This window comes from Thermobia domestica, chromosome 8, assembly GCF_964235325.1.
Source record: "Thermobia domestica chromosome 8, izTheDome1.hap1.1, whole genome shotgun sequence".
Classification (NCBI taxonomy): domain Eukaryota; kingdom Metazoa; phylum Arthropoda; class Insecta; order Zygentoma; family Lepismatidae; genus Thermobia; species Thermobia domestica.
The window spans coordinates 150947830-150970332 of record NC_137461.1 but is presented as its reverse complement, the minus strand read 5'-3'; the positions used below and the strand labels follow the sequence as shown (position 1 = coordinate 150970332).

At 32.9% G+C, this 22503-nt stretch overlaps 1 protein-coding gene across 2 annotated transcripts in view; it reads right to left on the bottom strand.

Moving 5' to 3' along the window:
* Positions 1 to 5271: 5271 nt before the first annotated feature.
* LOC145691862 (retinaldehyde-binding protein 1-like) overlaps positions 5272 to 22503 on the bottom strand; it is a 41936-nt gene continuing 24704 nt past the window's right edge. Inside the window, exons 6-9 of one of the 2 annotated variants that reach the window (XM_081767173.1) lie at positions 14937 to 15044; positions 12401 to 12545; positions 6612 to 6774; positions 5465 to 5599 (exon numbers count right to left, since the gene is read on the bottom strand). In XM_081767173.1, coding sequence (XP_081623299.1) covers positions 6710 to 6774; positions 12401 to 12545; positions 14937 to 15044 — 318 coding nt within the window. In that variant the 3' untranslated portion in view covers positions 5465 to 5599; positions 6612 to 6709. Of the gene's footprint in view, positions 5600 to 6611; positions 6775 to 12400; positions 12546 to 14936; positions 15045 to 22503 lie in introns of both variants that reach the window. The other variant, XM_081767172.1, reaches the window with a different exon arrangement.

The window sequence follows — 22503 nt, the reverse complement described above, 5'->3', positions numbered from 1 at the left end:
CTGCAGTAGGGAATGGGATGGAATTTCTATATCTATTCTCTAAGGTAGTCTGCTGCAGTGCAAGTTGCGATGTCAGGCGGTAGTCCATAAAGTTGATGGTCCGACAAAATACAAGAGGTAGTAACGCCATGGCTTTCCATAGAGTTCTTTGAAAATCCGTCGGATATAACAGATCAAACTTCTGTAAATTAGTGTGGTACATTAGTAACATTCAGAAAAACTAATGAAAAATTTAACGGATTAAAATTTAAATTAAGGACATGAAAAAATAATTGATGTCAGAAATAAGTAAGGTTAAAATTAAAATTAGTTTCGAAATTAATCGATTAAAATTAAAGTTAAAAAGAACAATTTTCATTACTACGCATTGTGAATTGTCTTGATTTGTGAGCGTTAATGTAAATTTAATGGATAAATTCGAGCGTTGGAAAAATTAATCGATTAGCTTGAAATGTTACTGTCTTAATACAAAACTGATGATTAATAAAAATGAAATTAAAATATAATTGTAATACAAAATTGAGAAACAAATTTAGCACTAGAAGGACGGGATGGGTCACATTGGCCCATTACTAATTTTGAAGTAGAATTACAATGTCATTTCTCATGCTCAATTCTTGTGACTGTACATTATAGTGTAGTAAACTCCTGTTTTCTTTTATGTATTATATTATGAAAGGATCAAATATTTACAACACGCAGTACTTTTGAGAATAAGTAAGGCATCACCTGAGGAGAAGAGATATGGAAAAACGAATTTTCACTTAGTTTTTAGTAATAAAAGGGGTTTTTCTCTTCTTCACAGACAACTAAATTGAATGCAAAGATAATGCTTATATGTAAACGATCCCAATAAATACAATAGTCTCACATCAGTTGATTTGGTATTCAGCGTTCCATTCAGCACCGAGTCTGTATGAGACGTAAACCTATAGCTTAAAATGAGCTCCCATCAAGAATCGAACCCAGGTACCACGCGCCAAAGGCCAAAGGCGCGTACGCTGACTGTATTACCACAAGTTAATTCATAGTTTGAGATTATCTATCTATATTTAATATATATATATATATATATAAATTAGATAGATAGATAGATAGATGTTCTGATCAAACAAACCATTATGACCACCTACTACGTCAACCTCTGGATTTATACGTGTAGGGCGTCTGCTGACAGGATAGGATAAACTCTGGCGCACAGAAAAGCTGCACCTAGGAGCGTGGCGCACGACATCTGGACACACTTACATAAGTCACTTAATTTCTAATAAGTTCTAAAATAGGCTCGGATCTGACGTTCAATGAAATCCTAAAGGCGGTCAACTGGGTTAAAATTGGGAGAGTTATGGGACAACAGTACCACCCACCATTGTGTTCTTCAAACCATTGCAACATAACGTTGGACTTATGACAAGGAGTGTTGTCCTTCTGAAAGATGTCATTACCAATTGGAAATTTCTCCATGTCTCCCCCACACGCACTACTGGAATCATGATGATCATGTTAATATTCCTCAAATCATAATGAAGCCATTACAGGCTTATCATTGCCTTATTGTGCATGTCTCAGGCAGCTGTTCCTCTGGAAGACGACTGGTTTTGATCCTTCCATAGATGAGATGAAGGTAGTATTGTGATTCATCGAAACATGTGACGTTGTGTCACTGCTTGGTGGTCCACTGATGATGGGCACTCGTAATCGGAGATGCCATGCTATTAACATTTATACATGTGGGACGTCGGCTGCGGAGGAACATATCTAACAGTGTATGGTGAACTGTGTGTTCAGGCACATTGGTGGTTTGTCCACTGTTAAGTCTGATGCTAATTGTGCCACAGTTTGCGCTCTATCTTGTTGTACCAACCTCAACAGTCTACGACGTCCCAGATTTTTAATGAGATGTGGTCGCCCTACACGTTATCGTTTGGTGCTGGTTTTACTGTCCTTTTCCCTCCACTGGAAAACATTAACCACAGCAGGTCGCGAACACGTGACAAGTCGCACTATTTCCGAGATTCCTGTTTCCAGCTATCCGGCCATTACAAACTGACCCCTCAAACTTTAACCTAAATCGCCGACCTTTTCCATTCTATGCACGAGCACCAATCTGACTGATCAAGTGATATCCTTGTTACCATCTGGCGAACGGTTCTGACATACCCCGTTACTCTTACATCATTCCAGACTTCGTTTAAAAAGTAGCAAATGGTTATGTTTTGTCTGCTAAGTGTATTTCTGTGTTCCTGGTTAGAAACATCAAGAGGGAGAAAAAATTAGCAGAACGTATATCCTCAACATCATTGAATTCGATTCATGTGATTTTTAAAAATCTTTCTTAACTTTTCCACCCTTTTTAGCAGATACCAATGATATTCGCATTTTATCACCCGGTAGTCTATCCAGAGGTTGCCAACTCGGATTGTCAACAATGTTTTAAACATATACCTGATAGCTACATTGCAGAGGATAATTAAAAAAAAAAAAAAAAAAGAAATGGAAGAAAGCGAATCTCAACCTCAAATATCGGTTAAACCACATTTTGTGCCTCTAAGAGGACAGGAAATGAGTAATGGGACATTCCATGTGAAATCAACTAATAAAATGACAAAATCTGACCTGACGATCTAAGATTTTTGTAAAAATTGGTGCACAGCTTTATTACAGTGGGAGATGAAAAAATCCCAAATATTACCCCTTTCCTTCTGAAAGTGTCCCCATACAGGGTGTTCAAAATTTCCAAAAAAGGCCATTTTTCCAGTTACAGTGATTATTAGAAATTGTCATAAAATGGTTAATATGTACACTAGAGACATGGAACAAACACTATTGGAAAACTTAAAGATTGCTCTACAAGTTGTATTATATTGAAAAAACCTGTACAATAAAAAATAACATTTCAAAAATTCAAATTTAAATTTAAATTTTAAATTTCACACAGAAATGTCACTCTGAATTTGTTCAAAATTGTTCCGATTGTAGTCTCAAATGTGTACTAAAACACCACAAAGTTGCATTTTGGACACTCAATGGGATCCGATTCAAAATTCAACATAAACCAAATATTGCAAGATATTAACCATGTGAATATATGAGTTCAGGTCGATACCATTTGCCTGTAGCTATTTACCTGCAGCATTAAAGGAATTTATATTCAACTTCATTTGTTTCTTGATGTATTCATTTGAATTTATACAATTATTCACCTTTCGAGTTATTTAGAAAGGTATTACGTTTCCGAACATTACTCAGTAGAGGTCATTATTCTTGTTGGTCAGTATGGATGTTTCTAAATTTGTATTGGCTACATTGATATATGTTATTATTGAGTGCCCAAAATGCAACTTTGTGGTGTTTTAGTACACATTTGAAACTACAATCTGGACAATTTTGAACAAATTCAGAGGGACATTTCTGTGTGAAATTCAAAATTCAAATTTAAATTTGAATTTTTGAAATGTTATTTTTTATTGTACAGGTTTTCTCAATATAATACAACTTGTAGAGCAATCTTTAAGCTTTCCAATAGTGTTTGTTCCAGTGCACATATTAACTTTAGTGCACATATTAACCATTTTATGACAATTTTTAATAATCACTGTAACTGAGAAATGGCCTTTTTTGAAATTTTTGAACACCCTGTATGGGGACACTTTCAGGAGGAAAGGGGTAATATTTGGGATTTTTTCATCTCTCATTGTACTAAAGCTGTGCACAAATTTTTACAGAAATCTGAGATAGTCAAGTCTGATGACTTGTTGATTTGACATGGAATGTCCCTAATATAACAATCAAGAGTTTTCGTTATTTTCATCTCGAATAGTCTGTGAGAGGACGTTGATTCGATTTCTAAAATAAGTTAGTGTTTATTTTGGGAAAAAGGTTTGCTGTACAAGGTAAATTACTGTTGTAAAACTGCTATGAAGCTTTTGGAATAAGTCGTAAAATAACTTAGAAAATATACGTTTCACATACTTTTCGAGAAAAAGTAACATTAATTTTTTAACCGTTAACAATTTTTTAAACGATTATCAATTAAAAATTAACTCGGGACCGGAATATTTAATTGATTAAATTACAAATTAACAAAATTTTTAACTGATTAATTCATTTTTTAACTAATTAATTACAAGCCCGATTAGTAATAAGTGTTTTCTTGGAATTCGTTAGTAATAATTGTTCCCTATCCGCACGAGGAACATTTAGGAATATATATTTTTTATAATTATTGTTCAATGCACATACAGTCTTATGCGTTACAAAATGTTTTGCTCAAGTACTTTAGCTGCACGATTGCTATTGGAATACATATCTACATTATTTTCTCTTGAATGGGGGGCACAATGGTCCAGTGGTAGAGTGCTTATGCCTGGCGCGTGGGGTCTTTGGTTCGATCTCCGGCCAAGTAAGTTTGTGGTGGACAACATCGTGTCCGCGGGTTTTCTCGGGATACTCCCATTTTCTCCCAGTTTCTTATTCCACCAATTCTTTCATTATCATTCACTTGCCTTAATCATCGTCTCCCTTAGTCTAAAGGGTGTAATCGTGGAAATTTATACTGAAATATTTCATTTTATTTTGTCTTGACTAAGCATCATCTCGATTCTAAAATGTAAAAAATATTGGCAGTAGAGGAAAGTAGCAGAAATCTCTTAGTTTTCCTTCATATTGTAAATATCTATGCTCTGTCACATCAGAGTCAGTATCATGTTTATTTCAATAAAGATACATTTAGTGCAGATGCACATAGATGCCACTTTTTTACCAAAACTTTTTCAAATTATGAATCTTAGACAGCTACAATAGTTCATAAAATACAATATTGTATCATTTACCATTTGCAGAAATATGACAATGAAAAGCAAAAAACGTGGACAGAGCTTTCCTAAATTCTCAGATTTTCATGCTGTTTCTTCCGCAAAGTTGTACAAATTCATTTGCAAAGGGCAATTAAGAAACAATGCAACGATGATTTATGGTATCGTTCAGGATAGCTGTCAAATAGCCGCAAGAAATTTTGAAAGAAGAAATAGAGAATTGGAAGAAAGTGAGAGAGAAAATAGGAAGTATTTATGCCAGAAAAAAGTATCAATATGTAGAAAGATACTCTACATCACACAACACTAGTACAAGACAGCCACAATCAAGGAATGTTTAGTGTTACTAACTCACAAAAATTACTATTACAATACATAATGCATTTATTAAAAAACATATCCATTATTTTGGTAACTAACCCTATAATTCAAACATTATTCTCAAGTCAAAGGCATATTTGAAATAGACTACCTTTATTAGCTTATTGGCTGTGTCCAAAGAATTATTATAAAATGTATCTGATAAAATGTGTTATATAGAAATAGATAATAAACATCCTAATGCTATAACTACTACTCTACATTACGAAAAGGTTCGGGTAGGAGTTCTAGTACATTACAGGATTAAAAACAAACAAACGATATATTTGCATAGTTATGACTCTCGTACTTCAATATTGAACTTCCTTTGCAGGCTAGAATGTCACTGATGTTACTACATCTGCTAGTATGTATATGAAACAGTCTAGAGTCAAATAAAGGTGTAGCCAAGTGCAATATCAAACCTAGAATGAAAGAACACATTAGAGACTCTAAGAAAATAATAACTCATCAATATTTAGCTTCTAAACACAGGAAACTGCAATATTTACGTGTTAAGAACACCACGGAAGGAAATGTATTCGAATCTACAATAAAAAAAATCAGACAAATGAAATTTAGATCAAATATGATTTTCCTTTGTTAAATAATTACAATATATATTAAAACAAAGAAGTTCCTAATTGGCATCACTATAAACCAAACAGTCATTATTCTTGATAAATCCACACACTTTGTTACAGATTCTGCAACGTTTTTTTTTATTTTTTTATTTTTTATTTTTTTAAATTTGCTTATAATACCCAATTTATTTCTTACTTCAATTTCTATATTAGCTTTTGAACCTCTATTTTTTCTTCCTGAACAAGGCTGCAACAAAAACCTAGAGTTTAATAGTTGACAAACACTGAAGATTTATATGTAAAATTTGTTGTAACGATACATATTAGTTTAATATGTATTGTTGTAACGATACATAACGAGTTTAATATATTTGTCCATAATCGGGGAGATTAAGGAACTTACCAAGGAAAGAACTTTAAGCATTCAAACTTTAAAACTACACAGAATGTATTCTATGTCGGAATAGAGTTGGATTTCTTTTTAGTAAAATTACTTTGACGTACGTACTTTGGCATAAGGAGTCAAATTTAACAGATTAGTGACTTTATATTAAAGTCTAAAACAGATAACACTTTCTATCCAATCGAGTTCTATTTGATTAAAGAATCATATTGCTTTGACTTCATGATCTCGTGAAGTTTCTTCACAAGTACGTCCCAGTTTTAGGTTACTAGTCCTCATATTTAAGGTTATCACTAAGTTTTATTTCTAAAATTTCTTCGCTAGATTAACTTCTATAGTTAATAAGAGATTCATTTACTATTTAAAATCAAATATATAAAATTATCTTTTAAGAAAATTGAAAATACTAAAAATATATACTCAAGAAGTAAGATTTTTATGTAAATTTACCTATTTCTATCAAGGGTTAAAATGTTCCTTTGAAATCTTGGTTTGCAATAAAATTATTTCAGTAATCAAGAAAATGAAACATTCAGATTTTGAATTTTTCAATACTTCACAGAAATTCGGACGTTTTCTCTTTTGGGCGTCTTGTATCCATATGTGAGCAACTCTAGAAAAAAAAGACTTTGTTTAATGGTTGACTCTTTATTATTACCAACATTTAATAAAACATGTTTCCTTATTCGTTTAATATTATTGTAGTAACCATAAAGTAGCAGTGAGGAATCTCGTAAGATTACAAAATCAAATATAAATTCGACATTTGGTGATAGAGTTAGTAAAATTTATGTTCGTCGTGAGCGAAAAAGGTGAAACACAGAAATCAATCTATCTCAGTGAAACAAACGAAACCACGCTTTGGACGAAAAACAAAAAATCATTTTGTCCTGTCGTGCAAAGACGATTCGTTTGTATCCTCAAATTCAGAGCATTAGGCACAAACATTAGTAAATACAGATACTCAAGAAAGTACACTCATTGACCAAAGGGAGATTTAAAAGTTAAGTGCTTTACCTATCTTCTGCTGCTAGATTCCATAACAGTAGGGAACACAGATTCTGATACTGAGTAAGAATATGTTACAAAGAATAACAGACAATATACATAATTACAGAATAGTTGATAAGTAAGGAAAAAGCAATTTGAACTTCAGCAGAATTCCTGCCAGAAGAATCAGTGGCATTCCAAAATACTACAGCATCAAACGACGAAATTCTGAAAATATTTTATATTTTCTAGCTTAAGGATAGCAACAGAAACGAAACGACAACACCATATAAGCCAGTGAAATCAGAATTTTTTTTTAAAAAAAAGGTTAAGAAAGAATAAAAAAATGTTGAGGTCAAAACAAGTCCACGAATGTCACGTCTACTAACTGGAAAGCAGAACACTCTTCACAGGAAGAGTATGTGGATCGTGATAAAATTCTACTAATGATTATTGAAAGACAAGATAAATTACAGGCACAGAGTAATGTTTTTGAGGACTGGGTAGATACTACAAATGGGATTGATTCACTAATTTCATGATTGAAGTTAGGATTGAAAGATAGGTACAAAAGCAACGGATTTGGAGCTTAAAGAAGTTCCTTGTGGAGAAAGAATACTAATTGTTTGTTTGACGTTGTATGAAGTTCATAATGTTTGTTCATTCGTATATCGGGAGGGGGGGGGGGGAGTGTTGGGCAGAAAATAGCATGAATTATGCACATGCAGTCCGATAACTATTGTTATACTAGAAAGAGATTGTGGAATTTTTTTTTTTTTTTTTAAATTAGGATCAATAAGATTAAATAACCGTTAGTTGTGTTATAAAGTAAGATTAATGATTATATATTATTTACAAAAATATAGAGGAAATATTGTAAAACAATTGAAGGTTTAGTTTGATAAGAGAATTGTCTATATTAAGTGTTCAAACCAGTACAAAGGAAAAGAATTAAATAGTCTGCTGAATGAAGATACTGTTTTCATTTATTACTACTGTAATATTAATATAGTTACACAGAAAAGTTATCATTCTAAGAAAACGATACAAACTTAAAAATAAATAAATAACGTATAGAGTTTCGTTGCTGTTTCCTAATTTGATCAACTTTTATAAATTTTATACACCTCGGAGAAAGCTAGGGAGCAGAATGGCATAATGGAGGCATTTTCATGAATTTTCATTTCTAAACCACCACTCTACAGGGTGAAAACTTCGTTACAAAAATATCCAAAAGTTGAAGTTCTCAGTGATTTAACTTAATGTGGAAGCACTTGAAATATTCCTTCCTATTTTTTACTAGATTTTACTCATGACACAAGGTTTTATACAGTAGAAAAGATCATCACTATTTTGTCAGTATAAGTATGGGTAATTTTAGATGATTAACTGAAAAAAATAATTAGCCACTCATTGTATGTAAATTATGCTCTCAAACTATAATATGTTAACAGTACATATATCCTCCATTAAGAAAACAAGGAACAAGACGGGAAGAAGGGGATACGGACAAAATCTCGCGGCCGAAACATCGCCGCCCAAAATCTCGCCGGCCAAAACCTCGCGGGACAAAATCTCGCCGGGCCAAAACCTCGCGTGGCCAAAACCTCGCCGCCCAAAACCTCGTGGGACAAAATCTCGCCGGGCCAAAACCTCGCGTGGCCAAAACCTCGCAGCCCAAAACCTCGCGGGACAAAATCTCGCCGGACCAAAACCTCGCGTGGCCAAAACCTCGCCGCCCAAAACCTCGCGGGACAAAATCTCGCCGGGCCAAAACCTCGCCGCCCAAAATCTCGCCGGGCCAAAACATCGCCACCCAAAGCATCAACGCGAATGAAACTTTTCTTTAAAATTTACCCAATGAGTTTCTTAATATCCCATTTCACATTACAAATAATAATAATAATAATAATAATAATAATAATAATAATAATAATAATAATAATAATAATAATAATAATAATAATAATAATAAGAAGAAGAAGAAGAAGAAGAAGAAGAAGAAGATACAAAACATCGTGTGCGTGGGCTTTCTCGGGTTATTCCCGTTTCCTCCCACTTTCTTTATTCTATCATTTCCTTCATCCTGGTCATCTATGTCTCCTTTAACCTACAGGACATAATCAAGGGACGTCGTAAAAACTCATATATTATTTCATACTTTCATAAATATTATTAGATTTTTGTTAAAATTTAAAGTTGTTGGATGTTCCAAAGTTCACGGAACTAACCCCGTTAGTTGTTATTACTTTCCTTATGCAGACTTTCTTTCCCTATAACCAGTTTAAAAACATCCTGTCGCCCTACCTTCACATTGAAATCCTCTAATACAGAAATAAAATTTTCATATGGTATCGCGGGACTTGGTCAAATACCCGTGATACTTCTTGTGAAACAGCGTCTTTTATACCGTCATCTTTATCATCTGTTGGAACATTTACATTTTGGTCAGGCGAGATTTTGGGTATGGCGATATTTTGGGGCGTGAGGTTTTGGAAGACGAGGTTTTGGCCTGGCGAGATTTTGACCCGCGAGGTTTTGGGTGGCGAGGTTTTGGCCAGGCGAGGTTTTGGCCCCGCGAGATTTCGGCCCGCGACGTTTTGGGCGGCGAGGTTTCGGCCAGGCGGGGTTTTGGCCAGGCGAGATTTTGTCCCGCGAGGTTTTGGACGGCGAGGTTTCGGCCAGGCGAGGTTTCGGTCCGGCGAGATTTTGGGCCGCGAGGTTTTGGGAGGCGAGATTTTGGCCAGGCAAGGTTTTGGTCCGCGAGGTTCTGGCCGCGAGGTTTTGTACCCAAACCGGGAAGAAGATATAGCAATTACTCAAATTTTTTAAGAAAAACTTTACATTGATTAAGAAGAAACAAATAAGAAGTAAATATATTCTCCAAATTGATGATTGCCAATTTGCAACTTGGACAAACTTCCATACTATCCAAGCAAGATCTACCAATTCTGAAGCATCACGGCTTTACAACGCCAGCTCATAAAACTCATCAAATTATATCAAGTTTTCTTAGCTTTATTATTTGCACTGCAGGTACTTGTCAACAAATACAGTGGAACGTGTTTCTTATAAATTTACAAGTATTGTATTATGAGAAAAAAGAAGTGGTTGATGTTAATCACTTCTTTAACTTTTACAACATATACACTTAAACTCTTATCTTAATACCTCTTGAAATAGTGTATGTTCCATTTGCTATAGACGCCAATGATGACAACAAGTAATGAAGTAAAAAGCAATGAAATGTGAATAGTATTGATAACTACGTTATTGATGAAGAAGTATTTTAGTGCTTTTGGTGTTGAAAAATTACGTATTTAATTCAATTAACGTATTTGTTACTAATTGCATTTTACTTTGATCTAAATATGAGTGTGTTAATTACAGCACTAAAAATAATTCTGTGTAATCAAAGAGTAAGATGTCTTCTTGACAGTTTGCGACGCAGGTAATCTTTGAATCATAATTGTTGAATAATCTGCTCTCGGAACAGCAAATAAAGAAAGTTGGTATTCTCAGAAAAAGTTCAAGAAGAGTACCTACTCAAGAGGAAATAAGAAAGAAGACATAGCTGCATTATACTTTCATTGACGAGAAGTTAGAAATGATTTTTGTTAGTCCAGAATAAACAGAGTAAAGTTTGACTAATGCTAACTTCCGTAACATTCGTGAAGTTAGCAACGGTTTCTATCGAAAACGTCGTGGCTGGCCTTTTCCAATATAAGTCATTGATAACTTCACAAACGTGTTTCGAAATAAAGAAGCTAGCATTATGCATTAGTCAAACTCTTCATATGACGCTAAAAAGACATTGAATAGGGCCCTATATACACTTAGTAAATGATTTTAACAGATGCAACAACAAAGTGTGATGTCTTCGTTTATTCTCATCTTGAAAACATTGCCTTTAAAAGGAATAAGACTTTAACGTGTTCCTTCTAGTACTTACACTTGTAGCTCTTGGTTCATATAACTGAAGTTGCTTTCTCATTCACTACAAATTCACAGTTCCATTTGGAAGAGTTTGGAGGCGAAAAAGTAAACACTGATTTATTGACCAACCATTCGATAAGGAATAAAAATCCTACTTAAAACACAATGCTACTTTATAATATAGAAAATGAAATTCAGAAGTATTCTAAAACGTATTCAGAAGTATTCTAAAACACAATCATCAGTAAGGAAGTGAATTTTTGAACGGCCTCTAAATCGAGTTTTCTTATTTTCTACGGAATAAGCACATCATACTGAGTTAAATGATAGTTTGGGTTTGGCTACACTATATGTAGTTCTCCAGATATAAGGCCTACATGAGAATTTCTGATTGAAATATATAGGATCTTTTGATTCAAAACCACACATACTTCAATGTCGGGATCAATTGCTATATTTTCCTCTGCTTAAAATAATTATGCTATCTGAATAACAAACCTTTTCTACTGAGCTGATAGTGTTAACCCGCAATTCAGTCCTCGAGGGTGGGATTTCAATAAAGTGGTCAAAGCAAAGTGGAACAGAATTAAATCCACATCTGACTAAAGCCACTTTTTCAGAATCAACAGTACCTGCATTCAAGCAGTCCAATATCAAACTCCACACTAATTGCATTTCCAAACGATGATATTGATATGTCTAGATCATGAATTGCCTTTTTCCAAACATATTGTAACAGAGATTTGTACTTCTATGCAGAAAGTTGATTGTAAAGCACAGAGTGAGTCTGATGATGAAATTACGATCGTGTAACTTTACTTTTGTTTTTTTCACATTGTAGTCTTACAAATCAACGATAATTCTTACGTAGAGCCTAAAGAAGTATACATTAAGAAGTTGGCACTTGAAGGTTCCTGTTGCTTTGAAGATGGAAGAACTGCATTCCTGGACGGGACAACTTTAGATACGGGGTCTACCTGTCCTTCAAAATCACTATATCTATCCAGTGTATCTGCATCTTCCCCATTGTAATTGTAAATTGAAGACCTCGGGGGAAAATAATGATATCCCACGGCCATAGCTATAGCTGCCGAAAGCCCATAAATCTAAATCCTTGAGCAATTATTACTACTAATAATAAAAAAGCTACCACAGAGTCGATGGTGAGTTTAGAATGATTACTTTCAGAATGATTACTGAGTTTAATCTTAGCTCACAAGGAAGAGAGAGAGAGAGAGAGACAAAAAAAAAAAAAGCTCAATTCATACACAAATGAGAATAAGAATGAAGTGCTACTAAATCAAATGACTTACTCTCTATCCTGTCTTTTTTACTTAATACAAGTTCCAAAATATCATGGTAGGCATCCTTGTTGTTCAGATTTCCTCCTAATTCATTTGGAAGAATCTTTTTGTCTACGCGCTGATGCAACGACGCTACGTCACGATGAAAATACATCTACAAAGAATTAAATAATAGACATGAAAGTAAAAAAGAAATCACTTAAGTATAAAGGTATGGAAAATGCATCAATTGAACAAAGCATATACAGTAAGAAATTCTATAAATTTGGCGATCTATGAAACTTGTTCTTATGCTCAAGTTTGTCATGCTTCTGTGGAAGTAGCCCTATTACATTAGTTGTATGTTAAAACATCATATTATACTAAACAGGAAAAGCGCTGTTATTTTGTAACGAATAATTTTCTTCTTTTTTTCGATTCGACTTGTCACTACAGCCTTCTATCTATGACTAGATTCTAATGCATAAAAACAGCTTGTTTTTCTTTTTGGAGAACTCTTTTAAACTTCAGTAAAACAAAGTTTGCTTTCAAAATGATTAATTAAGTGTAAACAACTTAGTAGTAAGCAGTTCAGTTCCTTCTAACAGTCGACTTACGACTTTCCGATTTCTTAACAGAATCTGTTTATTTCCCAAAAATAATGTATATTATTAAAATTATTGCATAAATAGGTCTCATTATTTTGAAATAAGAAATAAATGAATGTTTTATGTGAATAGTAAATTATTATTATTATTATTATTATTATTATTATTATTATTATTATTATTATTATTATTATTATTATTATTATTATTATTATTATTATTATTATTATTATTATTATTATTATTTTAGCTGTCATAATAAGACTAGTAGTGTGAAGAATTGTGTTGTAGTGTACGTATGTATATATGTATGCTTCGCGTTAATGTATTTTAGTTTAAACATACTATGGCTCTTTCTTCAGAGAATTGTCTATTTTCTAAACAATCTATTTATGGAAGGCAACTGTTTGATTAAATGTCACTTTAACTGTGTCGAATCTCATTCTAAATGGATAGTAGTTCTATTCGACCGTCTGAATTTTTATGTGACTCTTGCAGAAAAAGGACATGGAGTGTGTTAATCTAATAGATCAGAAGATAGAAACATTGTAACTTTGTATGAGGGAATCAATAGTAATGTTCTAGATAGGTTATTTAGTAAAGATCTTTTGAAAAACTTTGTTAGTGGTAAATTGAATGATTTGAAGTTTTTTTTTTTTTTTTAAATGAATTTTAAATTTGAAACAAGAAAATGCTCAATTAAAGTCTCAGAAGAAAGGACTTAAGAATCTACTTATGAATAAATTATGTAAACGTTTAGAGCAGAAACCTAGTTGATTCTCATAAGAATTGGATACTATAGATGTGAATGGTCCTGAACAATTTCCTGAATTGAATGTTAAGGAAGATGTCCGTTCTAATAAAAACAGTCAAGAAAGTATTGTGTATGACAAAAATAAAGAGTGATGGGTTATTTTAAGAAATAAAGAGAGATTAAAAAAGTCAAAAATTAAGAGAGGCAAGTAACGAAAGAAATCCTAGTGTTAGTTCAAATGTACTTGCAAACTAACATAAATTGTTTTCAGACTGTGGCATAGATAAGTCGACTTAGCAGCGAGAAGTGGGAAAAGAACTCTTTTTGTAACAAGATTTGATCCTACTGTTAAAGAAAGTGACATAGAGAATACTGTGAATGAAAGGAACGTAACCTATGCAAAATGCACAAGATTAAAAACTGAATATGCTGTTTACGCGACTTTTCATGTTGATACAGATTTTGGAATTATAAATGACCCTTTAATCTGGCTTAATGATATATTAATTGGTCCTTCCTATGGGAGACTTTTAACAACTAACGCTGAAAAACAGGATAACAATGAAAATAAGGTATCAAAATATTCAAGACTTGAAGACCAAGATTAGTATATTTTATCCTACTGTTGTTAATTGTTCATTTGATGTTATCCTTCCTTAACATCGAATGTTAGGATTGTTCCTTATGTTTGTTCAAGATGTAACAGAATCTTGGTTTAGTGATAATCAGCATTTCTATGATAATTTTCTTGAACTATATAAATGTTTTCGCTCTCCTAGAGATTATTTCTCTAAGCAGTGTAGTCATGGGGATGGTGTTTAACCTACTGTTAAAACAGATATAAGTTGCCAACGGGTATTTGATTTGGAAATTGAGACTGAATGTGTATAGATTGAAATAGATATAGTGAATGGAAAGAATTTATTGATTGCATGTTGAAACTTACATTGTTGATAAAATTGTAAGAAACTATTGTATACCCCGTATGCGGCGACAGCTGCAGCATTAGATGAAATGAAAGATAGACGAATTCAATGTAACATTTATTCAATTATTGAGACTACGACTTACATGTGTTATCAGATTTGTTCTTTTTCTACCAGTTTATTTCTAAATTCTTCTTTAGTTACCAAGCGACAAGTTCTACAGTTATTAAGATATAAATACATCTTAAAGTTTACTTAATGTACAATCTAATACTTACATTTTTTGATAATTTCTTGTTAATAAAAGACTTAACTAGTACAAATGCGTGTGTGACTAGAGGATGAGTGTGTACAAAATGAATTTCAACGTGATATGAAGGAAAAACCTGAAAATACATAAAAACAGACTTAATGCTGTTGAAATTTACTCCAATAAATAGATGATTTAAACAATATTGAGAAACATCTTTGAATATTACACATACGCACACAACTGCTTTCCTATTTAACTAACATGGAGAAATTTAAACAAAGCTTTTAGATGAAATTACTGAAAGTTAGTGAATAAATATTAATGGCCACATAAATATTTCTAAACATATACATATTAACTAATTAACAATAATTACGTATGCTAACAATTTACAGATCATTCGCATTTAGTTATTTTCAATTTGTCTTTGCTTTCAAACACCGATAATAATGAACTAACAAGGAGTAGTTAGAAAACTGTACGTTTAAATCTACATACCTAACATGTGATATCTTTAGATAACATGTAAAAGTAGAGCAACCTACACTTTTATTTAACCTAATTTCATTCCATTGTAGCTAGATATCCACAAATCAACAAACGCAATTCCTTTTCATAAAAAAGGTTTCCAGTAGGTCAATTTTCTATGTAGATTCATGTAACGAGTAAGACAAATTGTTTTATTCTTATTACTTCGATTCGGATCACTGATAATCAAAGTAAAACTTGAATCTGACTAACGTGCTATATTACATCTTTACTAGATACTTGTACTACTAATACCTACTTTCATCCAAATATTTCCAGCTCTAAAAAATTTGCAACATAAAGATTAATCTGTGAACTTCATAACGTTATGAGAAAAATTACAGTCTTTGGGACATGACGGGTTGAACTGCATGAAATGTATAAAACCTGTTGAGATGTCATATTATTCTTTCTGTAAATATTCGAGATGAAACGGGTTTAACTTATAAGTTATATGTTCCATGCGAAGTATTTGAAATAATGTAGAAAGACGACTACAAGTGCCTTTGCTTCAAAAATGCTAAGCACTCAAATTTGGACATCTCTAAAAGTGCGAACACCTCAAAGGTAAATTATTCTGCATTACAACACTGATAAAATTTGTTAGTGCATACACACACACACACACACACACACACACACACACACACACACACACACACAATAAGATAACTTCCATCCGAATTATTTTTACTACGAATTGTTGCTCTAATATGTCCGTGTGACAAATAAAAGTGGTTTCAATTGAGTTTCTAATAATAAGAGTAGTACTTATAGATGCTTCCGTTCGAGTCTTTAAAGTGAGGAATCTTTATTAAAACTTTTGATAAAATGAAAGAATTGCCAGTGTTAAAAGTTATCTTACTCAGTAAACCTGGGACATACTTTTTTCAGTACTTTATTTCCTTTAATTTTCTCTTAGCATGAAAAGCTGAGAGCCAAAATGAACTCTAACAACATGAACCCATGTAATTGAACCCTAACAGGTGAAAATGGCTTCGTAAGTTCAGTGTCCAAATTTAACAAATTCCACATTTTAGAGCTGAAGTTTATAATGAAAGAGAGGAATATCAAAACTGATTTTTTAATATAATTACATACGGTACTGTACTTACCTAGCTATACTAACAACACTGATGTGTAGTATCTACAATTTTAATGATATTTAAGATTTCGAAGTAAATTTCGTAATTTTTGCAAAGTTTGAAGTCTCTGATAAGACATGGAATAGAAAGGTTTTTTTTTTTTTTTTTTTTTTTTTTTTAAGAATATACATGTGTACAAGGGAAAATCAGTAGCGTAGCCAGGATGTGTGTTTGGGGGGGGGGGGCAAGTGCTGTTATAGGTACATATAGAAAAATTACAAACAAAAAAATATATAAACATAAATATATATAAAAAATTACAAACATCAAAGTACCAAAGTACATTGTCGGACCTCTTTGGGGGGGCCCGGCCCCTCCGGGCCCCCCCTTCCCTACGCCACTGGGGAAAATTATAGTAAAGGTTTCAACTTGGATATTTGACTGTGAACAAAGTTATGAATTTTCAAAAATTACAGAAAACGAATGCTTATGCTACTTTTAACTATTTGGTCCTCAACTAAATACGAACTTGAATCATAGAACAGTTTGTTTAAACTGGTTATTTGAAATGAAATGAAAGTTTTAAGTTTTATGTGCCACGGTTATGCTGGCTAGGCTAAAGGAGACGGTGATGATGAGAAATGAATGAAAATTGTGGAAGAAGAAACTGAGAGGAGGCGGGAGAATTCCGAGAAAAACCCCCACACGGTGTTTGTCCACCACAAAATTCACTTGGTGCGAGCTGAGGTCGAACCAAGGCCCTCATGCACCAGAGGTGAGCGCTCTACTACTTCTTCTTAATTATATTTATTTAGTGTAATACAGCATATATTCTGTTCTATATTTGCATAAGAGACAAATATATAGACATATTTATATGTATAGACTTAAATCTAAAGACAAATATAAACACCTTAAATATATGAGCAAGGAGACATATACAATACGAACCACATTACAGATTAACAGTAAACATCGAGAGTCACCTGTAGAAATCAAGCGAACAATCGTTGCTTGTCTGAGAAAGTGAACTGTTTTTTTTTTTTTTTTTTTTTCAACGCGATCCACGTATGCCAAGTACAGATGTCGGTCGATTACAGAGGGGTCGATAATTGTTTATAAATAAAATAGTAGATCTGATAAGCCAGTTAACTGCCCATTGTTTGGTATGCGGGTATGGAAATGAAAGATCAAAGGTGAAAAATCTCCCTGAACATCGACAAATCAGCCCAAGAAAGGAACACAGAAGCATAAATGCTAAATATCTTGCAGACTTTAATTTGTTCTTCTGAGATAGTGCAGTGAATAATATATGCAGTAATGAGACTTAGCTATAAGATAATGTACTTAATACTGAAATTCCGAATGAAAATTACATGTGTCTAGGGGATATGGAACAATTAACAGAGAGGAGGTGTAATTCGTATCGCAACTAAAAATATATGAATGAAAGAAGTAATTTAGAAATTTTAAAGGTAACAATTAAAGCTATATCTTAATGTAAAACTATCCCTCGATTGTGTGTATATGCATCCCTCCTCTCTCGACCATTATTCTCGAAACAGTTTTTTCTTCTGTTGTGTCAATTTAATCTTCAATGATTATAAATGATAAGCTGCTCAGTTTTGGAGATTTCAATTTAAATCAGATTGTACGGAAACTTCATAAATCTTTGACATTTCAAGAACTATTTCCTAGCAGTGATCCTGCACTCACGAATAACTTTCCCTTTTATCTTTAAGATTTAAATTAGTTTTAAAATGTCCCATTTCCTACTAGAAGAAATACATTTCTTGATCTAATTCTCATAAATGAAATTTTATCAAAATTCAGCATTAAGTTCTTTGACTCTGCTTATCCTCAAATCCCATCTTCCCCGGCCTCATATCTACTTTAATATATTTTCAAGTAATTTCCATCAATTTACAATCAAAACTTATAACTAGTATAGAGTTAATCTTAAAGAATTTTCTGATTAGTAAATCCTGAAGCAATGAAAAAGCAAACGATCTTCTTGAAGCTTATGTTAATTGCATTGATCCTCTAAAATCAAACGAAGTAATAAGTGCCCATCATAGTATGATTACAAAACTATCACCATTTACTAAAGGGTATGATATGAGTCCATCAAAAGTGGAAACGTACGTTATTCTCAGATACAGATGTCGAATTCTGTGGAATTCTCAGATTCTGAGATTATGTGGAATTCTCAGAAAAATAAAACAGTTTAAGCAATTTTAAAGTTGAAGTATAGTGATCTCTATGTCAGAAGAAGACAGAAGAGGCTATTGATATCTCTTAGTATCAAGATTCCAAAATATTCTGGAGTTTTGTAAGAAGCAAGTTTCGATCGACAATTTCAGATACCGTGGAAACACTTTGATAGCCAAGTAGCTGCTGAATGATTTTTTGAGATTTTTTAGTTCTAATTCCCTAACTCAACTACTGTTTCTGTTGTTGAATTTTTTTAATTTCATGCCTAATTGTATGATAGATCCTCTTTCAGGTTCACTGTCTCCTCTCATAATATCAAGAGACATCAAATCAAACCTTTTATCTTTATAATCATTAATGTTAACAGTACTAATCTTCTCCACAAAGCGGTGATTAAGGAATGAGCATGTTCTTTGTTTGCTACTTTGATTAAAATGACGTAGTTATGGAATTTTCTCTCCATTTTTAATTTTTAAATAATGCTTTCATTTGCCTCTAAAACATTACAGCAATATGTTTATGTTTTTGGTAATTGTAATTATAAGTTCTCGTAATTGTATAATTTTAAACAGTGTTGAAAACTTCAGCAATACGTATCACACCTCCGAAACGAGTAGATATCAAATTGCTGTAACCGGCACTATAATCTTTACGTTTATTGGAAACCGTCTATGGGATAGGAAATGATACTTCTTTGAGCTCTTTTTCGAAATAAAATCTTTTGAAGAAAATAAAATTTTTAATCCCTTGTAACTTTTATTTATTAGAGATAAGTTATATTAATCATAGTGTTCGACTCCAAGGTACTTCCGATGTGCTTTGACACGTCCGTCTCATTTGCGTTATTACTTTTTGCTTAAAAGATACCAAAATCTGAATGTTTATAGATGTTTGTGATAGTACAGTGCCCTTGGTTAAAAACACTGAATAACAAAACTGTGGTAGTGTAAGTTTTGATTAACATGTAAATTTGAAATACGTAATAACCTGACGTGATGCTATTTAAAAAATATACATAACTTTGTGTTGGACTGTTGAGTTGTTAATTTACTGTATTGCGAAGTATATCAAACATTGTCCAATGTAGATATTAACATGTTACAAAAATTAATCGGTTTTTATCCATTGGTTTAAAAGTTAAAAAATCCTATCAAGATAAATGGTTCATCGTGTATATAAAAGAGAAAATCTACTGACTTACTCATCATCAGAACTCCGAAACTGTTATGCTTAGAATGATGGAATTTTGCATAAATATGCTCCTTGCATAAATAGGTATAAATAGGCTAGAGACAAGACGGGCTTTTCCAAGAGGTGAATCCTCAGACGAGGGGAGAGAGTTTTTATGAGAACTCTGAAACTTTTACGCGCAGGTCGTTGGAATTTTGTACGAATATTTTCCTTGCATCTGTGGATTTATATAAGGTGGGATTTTGCGAGATGAGAACTCCAACGGATGGAAGGGTTTGAAAGTGCTTCTGCATTTCACCAGATCTCCAAAACTATTAAGCGTAGCTCTTTGAAATTTTGTATAAACATTTTTCTTGCATGTTAGGCTGTAGATAGGATGGGAGTTTACGAACTATGACCCTTAAAGGAAAGAGGAGAAGGGAAACAAGCAAGAATATTTTTTAATATTCACCAGATCTCTTAAACTATTAGAGGTAGAACCCACAAATTTTGTATAAATATTCTCTTTGCATCGTAGGCTATACCTCATGAAGGGATTTTACTAGATAATACTAGATACTACAACCCCTAATGAGGTAAAAGAGGAACTTGACTTCTTTTCACTCACTAGCTCCTTGAAACTATTAGGTGTATATTCTTAAAGTTAGTGCAAATATTCTAGGCAGTAGATACGATGGAATTTTGCAACATTTGACTCTACAACTGAAAACCAGGACTGATTTGTGTCTTTCTCCACATGTCCGATAATATTAGGACAGAACCCGATATTTTCTTTCTCTGTGTGCGTTTTCTAGGTACTCCTAGATTAATTTAAACTAGGTCTTAAAATAATGCGAATCCTGGGCAGAGATGTTTTTAGTTGTTCATCAAAAGTCCATAACTATTAGGATAGAACTTTGAATTTTTGTAAAAAACAGTTTTCTTAAGCCCTACGATGAGATAAGATGAAAGTATTCAAAATGCCCCACCTGCTGGAAGACGACAGGAAGGTTCTCAATGTTTGTCAAATCTTTGAAACTGCTAAGCGTAGGAACTTGTAATTTGGTAGAAATGTACTTCGTGACTGATAGCATACTGAATTATATGTAACGTGACCCGAAAGGGAAAAGAAGTTATCAAAATATTTTAGCAGTTTATCGTACTCCGAAACTGTTGAGCGTAGGAAATTAAAATTTTGTAAAAATGTTCTGCTTGAACCCTTGTCTAGCTAAGAAGATGATCGTGTTTTGTGAAACACAATCTCTTCGTGAGGGGGGGGGGAGATTTAAAGTCTCTTCACCGCGCCGTTCACCATATCTCCAAACCTAATACGCTATTACCCACGAATTTTTGTACGAATATTGTCAACGAACTCTATGTTACCAATAGAAAAAGGCTTTACCAAGTGCTTCTCCTGTTGCTGGAAATGAAGGCCTTGAACTTTTTCTTCGATCTTTACCAGAACTTATGAGCTCTTGGGTGTAGAATAGAATAGAATAGAATAGAATACTTTATTAGTCATTAGACAACATAGTTGCAATAGACTTCGTCCAGAATAGTATTTAAATTGTAAAAAATTATTGAAATGTAACAAAAAAAGAAACTATGGCTATTACTAATTGACAGTTAATAACTAATTGAAACTATTACTAACAGTTATAACACAATTTGCATTCTTCATATTTACATACTTCATATTTACATATAGACTTCATAATTACTTCATAGAAGTATTACTACATATATACTTCATAGAATGAATGTACTTCATATTTACATTGTTGGCACTACCACATATCAATAAACAAAAAGCCCATTATTACCATTATTAGGGTTAAGCCTTCTATTGAATTACATCTTTCAAATTTGGGTGAAGATCCGTAGTAGCAATAGCAAAGGTAACAGTAGCGATAGTAGTAGTAGATTAGATAATGGCAGGTTTAGTTGATTACTGTTACCATGTTTGAATCCTTTAAGGAGGTATGTCGTCTACGGAACTTTACCCTCAAATTTTTACCAGCTATTTACATTTTATTGATTACAAATGCATTCCTCATATTCAGTAATACTATATATACAATACTCTATTAATATATTACTAATGTGTTTAACAAACTGCTTGTTTTCCAAATTACGTATATGTAAAGGTAACAAGTTGAACAGTTTTATTGCATTATATTTAAAATTTTGCTGCGTCTTGCATAATCTGACAGACGGCGTTTCTAAATTATCTTTGTACCTTGTATTATAATCGTGCACGTTAGATCGCAAATTATAACTAGTTTGGTTTTCCTTAATATAAATTAAACTATAATAAATATTTATTGAGGGAACTCTCATGATTCGGTATTCTTTGAAAATATTCCTACAGGACTCAGTATCAGGTACACCTTTAATACAACGTAATGCCTTCTTTTGCCATTTGAATACGTCCTTTGCACCTGCAGAGTTTCCGCATAGTAAATTACCATACAATAAATGAGAGTGAAAAAGAGCATAATATACTGATATCATCATTTCCTTACTTACAGACCTTTTTAATTTCCGCAATACATAAAGAACACGAGCGAGTTTTTTGCATAGTTCCTGAGTGTG